A 13,574-nucleotide genomic window follows, 5' to 3' on the forward strand; every position below is an offset into this window, starting at 1 on the left:
AAGCTTTCTCTAAAAGAACCTGAAGCATTTTTTTGTGATTAGGAATCATGTCTGAAAGCTGCCACAACCAGTTGTGTAGGCATGTCAAAATGACTTTATACAGTATATCTGAAGCATTTGGGGGGGAGGGTCTGTTTTTTCCTCGTGTACCAAATTGTTGCTATTATCATTCTAAATTTCCGCAGCTTGCGCACCTCCAAAAACCAGGCTACTGAGAGCTAAGGCATAATGAGGATCGTTGGTATCTTTGTATTTTTCAACATGCCAAAGCAGCACTAATTTTCACATTTAAGCAAGATACAGTATTAGGAGTTGCTTAAAACACTTGTGGATGTAAAGCAGATGAATCTTTAAACTTTTAATCTCAGTAAATTATGCTCAGTAAACAGTAAGTAATGATATTTTCGAGAAGTTTCTTTGTTTGAATTGTATGAGTGGAGCTTTTTGATATATCTATTTAAAAAATACATGCCTGGGTCCACTGGGGGGAAATTTGCAAAGAGAATCTTGGATGTGCCTTTGGATTTATCCCATTTCCTTGAAATCTGGGTATGGATCTCATCTGTGAGACAGGGAACAGGAGCTGGGTAGTCCTTTGTTGTTAAAAAGGGGGAAAGGGAGTTAGTCTAAACATTAGTAAGGAGCTGCAAAAGTTCACGTTTCAAGTGTGCTCAGAGTTTTGAAATTTGTGGAGATCATCAGTGCAATAAATGGGTTATTGTTCCTTGCTGATATTATATAAACAAGTTTGGCACTGTAAGTGAATACATTATTATTGTACACTTGGACGTTCTGTGAATTTACTCTGTGAATTGGAAATTAGGGACCTCCTATTACACGCTGTGTGTGCTCTACTCCCAGTGTCGTTTCCACATGTGCTCAATGTAAAGACAAAATGCATTAGGCAGCACTTTTGTCAGGTATTTTTTTTTATCTTACATTTCTGCACTTGTGGCTGTAGGCAAGGAGTTGCTGGTTCTTTGCTAAGTGTGCTGTTTATTTATAAGCAACACCATCTTTCGGCAGCAATATCGATATGGAACAGCCTTTTCGCACCTTCCCTGCCCCCTGCCCCCAGCCTTGATCCCTTTTGCTGCTGTTAAAATGGGCTTTGCAGGTATTGTCTTTCTTCTGCTAAACTGTATTTTCTGTAAGGTGTTGGGGGCGTGTGTGTGTGTTTCCTTTATTACATAATGCAAGACACAGCTACGCTGGGAGAAAACTCGAGCATTACAGACTCCTCAGAATCGGTACTTTCATGTAACTTGGCTGGCAGAGTTTGTTCATTGTTACAGTGCAGCAGACTGAGTTATAGGATTCAAAACTCTCCTACAACATTGTACTTGAAATGAAAATAAGCAGACAAGATGAACGTGTTGCAAAAGAATATATGGAGAACTGTAGTAAAATAAAACTCATGTAGCTTAATTGGATTTTTCTGGGGCTTTTGAAAAAGTTTTACAACAGGGGAAAAATACGTCACTGTTGAATCCTGTTTTAATGTAAAACATCGCCAGAAAGTGAGCATACTGGCAATGTAAATGTAAATGTGATAGTAGAGTTTTTGCAAATCATTATGTAATTTATTTGGTGGTGCGTGGAAGTAATTTCTTCTGGGTTACTGGGTTAGGCACGGTTAATTTAAAATATGCACATACCCACCTTGTTGCTGCAAAACTAACTTTAAAATGTTTTACTGTGATATTCCTGGTTTTGCCTGGAAGGTTTTACTGGGAAATGCTAATGTACTGCTTCTAGATGGATTTTTTTTTTCTATTTTGTATGGTGAAGGGTTGTGTTATGAATCACCGCAAGTTATAATCCAAAAATTTTGTGAACGGTTTTTAAATCCAGAATAATTTTTTTTTTCTGATAGCATGACTGAAATGTAAAGTCTAATATATGAAGTAACAAAGTTTTTCTTAAAAAGTTAAAGCATTTTAAATTTGGCTTTTCATTGTAGACACCAAATTAACATTTTCCTTCATGAACAAATCTATTGTCTATACAAACATACAAAAAAGTCATGTTTTCATCAGATAAATCAGCCTTCTCTATTCAAAAGTTTAAAGTTTGAAATGCATAGACACTGGATTATATTTTAAAATCCAAACCAAGTAGATTAATGTTTCTTTATAAATAGGTTGATAAATAACCGGTTAGTTACTTTTCCTGTCATTAAAAAAGGTGAAGAATATAAAGTATTCTCCATTGTGCCATTTTTATTTTCAACAGCTCTCAGGAATAATGTGTCTCTAATCTTCCTACTTGGAGGGCTTTGTGTTTTCTATTTGTTTGCAAACACATCATGAAAGACTACAATTATAAAGCTTAACTTTGTTGTAATTTTGTATCTTAGATTTTGCTTCATAGAAATGCTGAACTCTCAGTTACCCATTTCAGTGCAGTAAATCAATATATTTTCCATTCAGAAAACAAATCCTTGCTTTTTAGTTGGTGTTTTTATTGATCATTAGACATTAATATTTCATATTTTAGTAGTGCAGAGTAAGTGGTACATATTGTTATGCTTTTGAATAAAAGTTACAAATGTATTCATAAAATACTTTCACTTATATGAAAGTAAAAGAGCTCTAAACATTGCGGAACACTTTCAATTTATCAAGAAAACATTGGTCTTGAAAAAATAATGTTATTTCTCAGTAGATTCTGCTGCGTGTTTTAAAACTTTAGAAGTGAAACAGGGCTCTTTTATTTCGTCTTATGGGTTTGTTGTTTTTTTGTTGGGTTTTGTTATTTCTTTAGCAAGGATTTAATTCACATCAACTACTTTGTTCTATATGTTCTAAATTCCAGCAATGAGATAAATAAATTGCTGGATTGGATGGAACATAATTATTGAATTTTGGCAGAACTTCAGTGAACTCTGCCATGAAAGATTAATGTGCACAGTGTGCTCTTAGATTCTAAAGTAACAGAGTAAGATAAGGGGAGTGCATAACAGGCTCCAACCTTTGTGGTTTAGAGAAAATAGAAAACCACGGGCAAATGTTAACTTTCGGTATAAACTGCTAATGATAATGTTTTGTCATCTGGGTGATAAAAACTACAGGAGTAGACAAGAAAATCCAATTTAACACAAATTCTCTCCACTTCTTTCTTGCTCTGCTTCCCGTTTTTCAGTGTTAGAATAGCCACAGTTGCTCTATGTTCATAGGAAAGGAGAACAGAGCAGGCAGGGTACTTGCAGTAATGTAATGTCCTGATGGAATCCCTCCACATCCGCATGTGTCGTGTGTGGGTTTTTACTACAGTCACGATTTTGGTTTGTGATTATGGTGCACTCATTTCAGAATACAAGTAAAATTGTACTGGCTGGATGTAGGCTACATGGAGTCATAGTAATGGTTGTGATTATTCCCTCTCTCTTCTTTCTCTACCAAACCCTGATTGCTTAAAACATTTTCTTCAATTGACAATTTGCGGTTATAATCACAAAATCTTATTCCTCTTGGCTTTTAAATAATTACTGCACCCAAATAATGTCTTTAATTGAGAACAAAGATATATTATCCTGACAGTCAGGCTCCCTTGGCAGGACCAATAGAATTGCAAAAACTTTTTAGTATTTTCAGGCAGTTTTCTATAGGGGAGAACAGGCATGACATCCACGCTGCTCTGGGGAAAGCGCTGCCGCTCTGCCGACTGCTCCCTGCTCCTGGGAGCAATCCCTCTGCCTGCTCAGCCTCTGCAGCACCCTGAACCTGAGCCCACATGTCTTCTCTTCCTCAGAAATGTGCAGCAGCAAGCACCAGCCCCTGGAGCTGGTTTCCAGGAGGGATTGGCAGCACGATGGGCAGGCTCCAGCGTGGCTGCAGACACAGGGGCTGCCTGACTGGCTGGGCATGGGGCATGGCTCAGTGCACCCAAAATGCCCAGAATCACAGGGAGTGAGGCAGGGAGGATGCATGGTAGGATTTTTCCTCTGTTCCTTGCTTCCAGACTGTCAACCTGCTGCTAAGGCTGAGTGTGCTCGGCTCAGGGTTTTAAAATGGCAGGTATCCAGAATCTTGGATATATTTCGTGACTTCAAAGACATTTCTTCTCTCCTTCCCAGTCACATCCTTAAGCTCATGATGACAGCGTTATGAGTTAAAGAGTTATATATATATAAAGAGTTAAAGAGTTATATATATATATATATATAGTTAGCTATATATATAGTTAACAGTAGTATAACTATTTATATATAGAGATAGTATGACTATATATAAATAGTTAAAGAGGTATATACAGTCAAAGAGGTATAAGGGCAAGAGACTGATCCAGTGCCCATTTCAGTGAGCAGAGAGGATCCCCCTGATATGTGTCTTTGGATCCCACACCCTGTGACCTGGCTGCTCTCCCCGCTGAGTTCCTGATGGCACTAGCATGACTAGCATTGCCATCCTACTCAAGCAGCTTCCTTGTCTTCACTGGCACTCCTCAAGGAGGAAGGTTTACTGAATAAAAGGTTCGAATGTGCCTTCCTTGTTTTGTAAAGAAGCAGAATCCGAGTGCTTATTTTGGCTATTTACAGTTCTTTCCCTTGTCTTTCTCCCCTTTTGAAAAATGACTTTTTTTCCTGACCGTGATTTCTCAATTCATATCACCATTTCAAGTGGAGTTCAGTATGTGCAGCTACCTGTCTTCTAGTGTATCCCCATTAAAATGCTGCATTTGTGTATGTCCATGATGAAATGAATTTGTATTCTAGGCCTATTGTTTTGATAATCAAGCACAATTTTCTCTCAGTAAGGTTGATTTCAAGATACCTTCATCTTCAAACAAAAAAAGGATACTTTTATCTTTTTTTATAGAACCGTAGAATGCTTCGGTCTTTGTTTGCCCTATAAATATGTTTAGTTGGAAAACCTTTAACAAGTTATATTCAGAGTGTGTCTGTATTTTAAAGTAGGCAATGACGCTTTTTTCTTTTAAGTAATTCAAATTCACAGAAATGAGCATTGTTTTTAGTAATGCAAAAATGTTACCCCAGATAATTAAAGAATAGTAGTAGGAATATTGTGCCTTCTTTGCATGGCTAATAGATGTATTTGCAGTGTGAAATCAAGTTATGCTTTTACAGAAGTGGGCTTATGGACTGTTAAAATACTCAATCTTGGAATATTGTAGATATTTTTGCAGAAGTTGCATATACAACCACACCAACACCCCCTACACAACTTTAATGCCTAAGAGTCGGCCGAATGTTGAAATGCCTACCAGGTGTGGTGTGTGAGGCTCCGAGATGACCAGACAAAAAAGTGCATTGAAACAAATGCTGCTGCTCCCTCCGTGCCTGCTGCAGGAGCTGCAGCTCCCAGGGGTGCTGGGCTGGGGCGCCGGGCCCCGCTGCCCCGGAGCAGCTGCGCGGAGCAGGGCAGGAGCCCAGCCAAGGCACTTTTGACTGCACACAGCATTTGTTCTGCCTGCTGGAGAGGGAGCACAGCGGCTGGTTTGGGCTCTGAGCTCTGCTCTCAGCCTTTCTCAGCCTTTCTCTGTCTTTCAGCTGCGATCCCAAAGCTCTTGGCAGAGTGTGGAGAAGTTACGTGGGCAAGGATCCTCTGAGGATCCTTCACGAGTTACAGCAAAATTTAACAATTGAATGACATGCAGAAAATATGAGACAGGTGAATGTGGGTTCACAGTGTGGAAACTTTTCTTTCAAACATGGCAATGGATTATTAAGCAGAATAAATTATACTGAAGAGATGTTTGGGTGCTTTTAAAGTTATCTACACATTGCGCAGGTCAGCAGAGAACATTATTCTGAAACATCATCTGTAAAATGACCTAACTTGTGTTTTACAAGTTTTCACATCCTGGTGGTCATTTCTGAGGAGTCTGTCCCTGGGCATGCCATGTCTCCCAAGGGCAAAGCGTTACAAAAGTTTCACCTTTCCCTTCCACTGGGACATCTGAAATCTTGCATGTCAACATTACAGTCTTCCAAAATATAGAAAGAGTGTTGTGAAGAAGAATTTTGCAGGCATCTGAAACATTTTTGTTTTTGTTTTTTTTGATTCTGAGAAATGAGGAACAGTGATGTAAAAACAGCTGTTATGCTTGGGTGGGGCAAGAGTAGGGGAGAAAGGTTTGAGTTCAGAAAACCCCACCAAGTCATCATGTAACTCACAACGTTTGCAACCTATGAAAATATTGATGACAGAATTGAAATTGCATTATGCTGGCAGATCACAGCTGAAATTGCTTTTTGTGGTCTCAGAGCATGGCTGAAGCAGCAGAGTATTTGACTAAAATACCTCTGTATTAATAGAAGGAAAGGAACAAGTACCAGAAAGGAATTCCAAATACTTACAAGGTATCTCATTTGGGGACATGCATTAGTTTGGTAAATTCCAATTCCCAGCCTGGCAATAATGATTGTTACTGTATACCCTTTATGACTTTCAGAGCAAGAGAAGCCAACTTGAGGAGCTTGCACATTGTGATACCCTCAGTGGTAAGTACCCTAACTGCAATCAAGTTTATTACATTTTTGTAGAGTGGAGGCCTTTTCAAGACCACACTTGATGCAGCTTAGTCGCACAACAGCTTCAAATGGCATTCTGGAATAATAGGGCAGTAATGTGATACAGTCTATAATGAAAATCAGTGTAAAGCACAGGTGGTTGCAAGCATTTGTGTGGTCAGATATAAAACCTTCGCCATGGGTACAAACTACTGCTTTCCCACTTGAGGAAAATGTAATTAAAAGTGGTTTCCAGATGTGCTGGCACACATCTGCTGTTTTTAAAAGGGAATTTTGCAAATACAAACTGAACTGTATTGCATTCATCCTTATAAAGCTGTTGATGGTTTTTCAGGTAATAAAAAGATTGGAGGCATCAACACTCCCTCTGTAAAATTGAGGTGTCTTTAGACAACAGCATTTTGTGTCCACATTGTGTTCTTAGGGTTTTCTGTGCTGGGTTCATAGCTGAGCTGTGGCAAAGACGCAAATTTTTTCTGGACAAAAATTAACAATTATTTCATGAAAACATAAGAGTTAACTCCTTGCTGGTGATTTCATTTTTTACTGGGTAGATGTAGCAAATTTGTATGGTTTTGCTTGTTTGTTTGCTTTCAGTGCAGTGAATAAATGATATTGTAAAACATTGGGATTCAGTTCCTTTAAACTAATTTTCAAGCTCTGGTAATAATCAGGAAACAAGAAAAATATGATATGTTGAAAATAGACCTTCAATTTTGCTTCACACAGAAAGCAGAAAAAACTCTATTTATAGACTTCCATGATGCATCCTTAGTTGAAATATCTGGAAGAAAGCAAATCAGAAAAATATTAGAAAAAAGTGATAGGTTTTAAAATATATCAGAGAGAAGATTACAGATATTTTGTTTTAGCTAAATAACCAACCTCTTTGTCCTAATATCCCACTGATTTTAGTAAAGATAGTATTTCCCCTGGAAATGTTGTTATTAAAATAAAATCCCTGTTTCAGAAGTAAGTTTTTGCAGTTCCAGAGAAGTTTTAGTTACTGCTGCTGCTTGGAATATGCACAAGGGAAGAATGTTGTACCTGCTACTTTCTTACTGATTCCTCTAGCATTGCAGAGGAGGTTATAACTATGATTTTGAGATGGTTTTGAAAAAAATGAAGGCTATGATTTACTTGTCTGAGGGTCTTAGACTATTGACCAGGATGCTAAATGATGAGAGCAGGCTTTTTAGGAAGTCCTGTGTAATATTGCCACACCTTTGCACATATTTTCTTTACTTACTGGCACAGATGTGACTTGTAGGCTCCCTTTTCAAGTGAGAGTCTAATCCTTAGCAATTATCTTAGGGAAATACTGACACTGAGTAAGTCAATAGATTTCTGGATATTTCCTCTTAGTTGGACTCTCATACAGCAGTTGCTTTTCTCATTTAAATCTTTCTTTCTTGACTAAGCAGAATCTAAAATCTCTTTTTAAGTGTGTAAATGTCAGTATAATTTGCAGAAGATTTACTCAGAAAAATGGCCACTGAGATCAAATAATTTTTAATATAAAACTTAACATATTGTCTATACTTAAGTTTTTGTATTATCTTTTCGGTCTGACACCTTTTAAGTTCTTGCAAAGGCATTGATGGATTCAGAGGGATGCAAAAAGCAACCTCAGCAGCAAATTGCCCTGTGTGTTTGATTTTTCTGGAATAACATAATAACTTGCTGTGGTCCTGGTGCTGCTAAACAGGAGTGGTCTGGCTTTAACAATTTCATGCCTCTGAGACAAAGGGTCCAGATCAGCTCATAGCATCTGGCCTGTGAATGGAGACTTCTTGAGGATGCAATGAAATGGATGACAATCAATAAGAAGGATATTAATAACATCATCGTTAAAATGCTGATTTCATCAATACTGCTAGAACATCTGACCTTTTTCTTTTACTGCATGTACATTGTGATGGCTGTGATATGTTATAAATGTTCTATTGTGGCATAAAGACTTCAAATTTATGCTTTCAGTGACAGTTTTTACAAGAATATATTTACCAACACATACATATACACATACATTGAATATTAAACCACATTTAAATCACTGTTTGCCCAGGTGGTAGGATTTTAGCACTGAGCCCTTATGTTTTGAGTATTTTTCTGGCAAAATGCCATTTGACATGAAACCTAGAAAGGTCTGAAAGAATACAGACATTCAGATGTGAAAATGTGCAAAATGAACACTACCTGGCACTTAAATTACACTCTGCTTCAATTAAGACTTGTTAATAGTCACTGCTCTGAACTGGCTGCTCACATCAGAGACCAGCCCTGGCCAGACCCTCACAGTTTTGTACATTATCATTTCTTTATAAAGGGTCAGTTTCCATAGAAGGTCAGGTGAGTTAGACAAAAAGAAGTCGCTTTTTTCTCAAAAAAAAAAATAAAAATAGGCTACTTAAATGTTGGGGAGGTTGCATCCTTGGCAAATGCAGAATTTTGAGTGCTTTTTGATTATTCACATTCCTTCCATTTGACAAGTAAATGCTGCCCTGAGTGGGAGAGATGCAGAAAAGTGTTTTGGGGTTCTTCATCAAGTGAAAAAGGCATTTCATTGGATGGCAAAGGTGCTGCCTTGACCCACAGATGCAGGAGACAACCCACCAAAGATGTATCACCCCTCAAGGGCAGCAAACCTGTCCACTGTAGCTCAAACAGATGAGGCACTGCTCCTCTGGATATAAACATCTTGCAGGCATACAGAACAATTCTGTGAGAGGCCAGGGAGTTGATGAGAATGGAGTGGAGAATCTGTTACATATATATGACACCATCACTACTGTGTGTTGCCAATTTGGCAAGGAGTTCCTCTTCTGAACATCTATATCCTGTTTTTTGGGTAGTAGTCCAGATTCAACAAGTGCAGTGCTCTCCATTCCACCCAGAAAAAGAATTGAGAGTCTGTGCTTGATGCTGCATTTTATCTATACTTTTTTTTTTTTTTTTTTTTAAACTGTTGATACTAATATTTTCTTGTAAATCAGGAGCATTGCCAGCACTTTTTATGCCTCCCAGATACCCATTCTGCACCTTAAATAAAAGACTTCTGGCTGTGGCTTCACAATCAGTTGCTATAAGAATATGGTCTATAATGTTACAAGTCTTGGCTAAGGCCTTGGAAAGACTAAGCCAAAGGAAGAAAAATATAATACTTTTTAATATTAAGACTGATTTTTAAAAAGTATGTCCCTAGGATAAAAAAAATCAGGGAAGAGAAAGACACATTCAAATATTGCTAAAAATTATCTTCAAATATTTTGATTAAAGGACTTTACAGAACTTGAAGACAGATCAAAAATAATTATCATGTGTGTCAAGATTTTTCTTAAGTTTCATAACTTTCTGGTCTCTGAAATAGAAAAAGGATAAACTATAATTTACCTTATAAATAAAGGTCAAGGGAAGGTGAACCAGAACAAGTTCTATATTTGCTATCAGAATACACTGCAGTATTTCATTCTGTCTTGTTTTCCTGCATCTTTATTAGTCTTTGAGAGAAAGAAAACCAGAAAGATAATTTTGAACTTTAAACGAAAGCTTTCTAATATTGAAAATATTTAAATGGAATATTTAAGCAATTTCAAAACCCTCTCTGCTTTTTAAAATACCAAGTAAATTGACACATTTCCTTGCAAATAAGTTTGTTTTTAAAGAAACGGCCTTTTTTGAGGTAAAACTGTCTAAAATATTTCCTGCTTACTCTATCATGTGACAAACATATGTTATGCACTTCTTCAATTGTGTCCTTGTAATTTTGTACAATGGGAAACATTAACTAATTATCAGTTTAAGCTGCCAGTTTTCATGTTCATTCTTAGAGAATGAAGTACATGATAGTAGAAATATATGGAAAAATTAATTTCAAAGGCTTTGACTGTGGATCAGCCTCATATGTTCATGGAAACAAGACCACTGAAACCTTCAGAAGTCGTGTGCTTAGTGATTTGCTTGAGTTTAGTATTTGTTGCAACATTATAAATATATTATATGAGACCTGCACACAGAGAGCTACACTGCAAATAGTCTTGAATATGATGCCTTAAGTTTTAGTTTTCACAGTTTTAAGAGTCTGTACTGCCTAAATGTGTGACTCTGAACTTCATATAAAGTGTCAGCAATTTCTCCTCACAGTTTAATTGGACAAAACAATCCTTTTCCATCCTGAGAACCAAGCACACCATTGCAGCTGCAGGCCCAAAAAGTGCAAACAGCAAATTGAGGAGAGCAATCTGGGAGGAAGGAACTTCATAACCTGAAGCTGTAATTGGACAATTGACCCCAATATGTAAATGGACCAAAACTTATAAAAGTGTGAGAACTTGTGACCCATCATCTGTCTTGGGTAGAGCTACAGCCAGGCTCTTGTACTGCCCAAGGTGTATCCTTTGAAAGGATCAATATCCTTTCAATAAATGCCTACTCTATTTCTTTAACTCTGTCTAACCTCTGTTCTAGAGAGCCTCTCCAGACATCAAATACAGCCATGCAGTATTTGCTGCCCTGAGCTTTCACCTCCCTTGGGTTTTCCCCCAGTGCCTGGGAAACCTGTGCACTGCATTCTGTAGCCAGAGCAGCATGAACAGCAGCAAGACAGAGTCCTTGGGATACCAAAGGTGTTCTTCAGGGAACTCCATGCCCTACTGTCCAGCTGGGTGACTCTCTGCCTTCTCCCAACATCAGCCCTCCATTAAACTGGCCTGAAGTCCCTTGGTATTTTGCTGCTTCCTAACATCATCCTGTTGAAATGTTTCAGTGTTGTTTAATGAAGGCTCAACCACACAGCTCTGAGTAGGGTCACCACTCAAAGTCATACCCGGATTTTCACAGGTCTTGTGAAGGAATATCTGCTTTCAGCCAGAAATGTGAGCACTGTGCCTTCTATTCTTGTGCAGGGTCATCAGTTGTGGCAGTAGCACTGAAGACAAATATATCCCCTCCTCTCCTGCCTTGCATAACTATTTCTATTGTTTGCTAATGGAGTGCTTCAGAGTTGAGGCTGTTTCTGATCACTGCTGCTTCAACCACTAGATGTACAGAAAAAAAAAAATGCTCTAAATATTATTTTCACTTTTCTGTGAGGCAACTAGGAAAGGCTTTTATTTTGAGCTATCCAGTGTCTTATAGAACTGCCTTCCAAGTCCAGATGATTAAAGGGATATTGTATATCTCTGACAAAAGGGCTTTAACTGTTCAGGGGCAGAACATGAGTTTCTCTCTGCCAGTAGCTCAGTAAAAATGCATGTCTGTGCAGTGTGTGCAGTTGCTGTTGACAGACACCCCCTGTTAGCTGGGAACATGTTGGTAGTCTGGAGTGTGATATCCCATTTTGGGCACTGGACAGCAAGAAGGGGGCAGAGAGCAGCGACAATAATCAGAGATCCTGAAGGTCTGGTTTACATGGAATGTTTGAATCAAGGGGAGTCATTAGGAAAATGTGTCAGGAAGGACATGGATAACTGGTGGTGCCTTGGGGACACATAGAGGTTCCCTTGTGTTCTCTTCAGCTTCCTTCCCATTTCCTCCACCATTTTCCACATTCCCTATTACTTCATCCTGCCCACCCCAACACACACAGTTTTCTAACTTTTCAGGGGGAATTTATGCACAGTACCTCTAGTTCTTATGCTTGTAAAGAGTTGATCAAGAAAATTTAACTTCTAACTACAATTGTCTTGTGTTCAGCAAACTGATTTGTATGGCAAGAACTACTTTAAGGAATGACATTGTTAAAATAAGTCTTTTCAGCCTTTATCATTGCTCCTGTTTCCAACTGTATTTCTTGGTTCAGAGCTAGAATACTTCCACTGCTTTCTGACATAACAAGGAACAACCTTCCTGGAGGTCTTGGTCCAGGAACAAATTGTCTCTGCTTTATTTTTTTCTCCATCTATTGTTCCCATGGGCATCTGAAATGTACCTCTGAAAATTCAGTGTGAAAGTCTTGCTTCAGAAAAGAATAAATAATGGGAAGTTCTTATCTAGCAAATTTTGGGTAGATGATAAAACAACAACAACAAAAAAAAACCCCAAAACCAAAAAACCCCAAACAACCCAAACCCTCAAAACCCTAACCAATTATAAATATTTCAGATTCAGCATGGCAGCTTCCTAAGTGGCTAGGAAAGTGCCCATGGGAAGATCCTGTACTTACAGAATAGTTGAACATAAATTGGGATTTGAACATTGTGGTAATTTTGTTTGGATTTTACTTTAGCCTTTCCTTACCACTAAGTGAAACAGACATGTACAATGCTAAGAATGTGTGTCTAATGCTAAACAAATCCCTTTGTACACAAACCATGGAGTCTGTATTTTGCCAATGGATTCAGTAACATGCTATAATTAAGCTTTGAGAGCACACAAATGGCAAACCCTTGATAAAAACGGTGACCTGCAAAGTCTTACTGTGCAAGCTAGAGCTGCACTAGGATACTGTATCTTCCTTTAAAATATGATGGACCTTGGACACTGAAGCAATGCATCAAATTCCATCAAAGTTATATAGATAATTTCTTGTCAGAAGTGTTCAAAGTAATGTTCAGATTTGCTCTTTTGATGTGAATGGGGGAGTTTCTAGGGCAGAATATGTCCCATAACACGATAATAAACACCTGTTCAGCAGCCAGGTGTCTTCCTCACTAAGTGCTGACTGTTTGCCTCAGTGCTCTACAAAGCAAATTTACAGACCCTGTCTGCCAGGAAGTTCTCAAACTGGAAAGCAAATATAGGATGGAGACTAAATACACCAGGGCATCCAAACCAAGTCAGGTAGAGCAAATAGAAAACATCAACAACAAAAAAAAAATAGAGTGAGGGAGCAGAGGGTGTGTTGGAGATGTTTGCTTTCTTGAAGAAAATGAAGAAAATTCCAGTTTGCAGTGTTTTGACTGCAACTGATGAAAAAATAAAAAGAGGAAAAAGAAAATCCGACTCTGAAACACAGGAAAGAAGGTGCTAAAGTAAAACAATATAATTCATGGTGCAGTGAAGACCATGTGGTCTTAAAATATAGTAAGAATGTGGGCAAGATAAGGATCCTAGAAATAAAATTTAGGTAGAAGCAGGT

At 38.1% G+C, this 13,574-nt stretch overlaps 1 protein-coding gene across 4 annotated transcripts in view; it reads left to right on the top strand.

Moving 5' to 3' along the window:
• LOC116992041 overlaps nucleotides 1-13,574 on the top strand; it is a 361,926-nt gene that overhangs the window by 178,025 nt on the left and 170,327 nt on the right. For all 4 annotated transcript variants that reach the window (XR_004416977.1, XM_033051167.2, XM_033051165.2 and 1 more), the window contains one exon: nucleotides 6,418-6,466. Coding sequence is in view for 3 of the 4 variants with exons in the window: in XM_033051167.2 (XP_032907058.1) it covers nucleotides 6,418-6,466 (49 nt within the window). In the remaining variant the exon portion in view is untranslated. The remainder of the gene's footprint in view (nucleotides 1-6,417; nucleotides 6,467-13,574) is intronic.

Source organism: Catharus ustulatus, chromosome 2 (assembly GCF_009819885.2).
Source record: "Catharus ustulatus isolate bCatUst1 chromosome 2, bCatUst1.pri.v2, whole genome shotgun sequence".
NCBI lineage: Eukaryota > Metazoa > Chordata > Aves > Passeriformes > Turdidae > Catharus > Catharus ustulatus.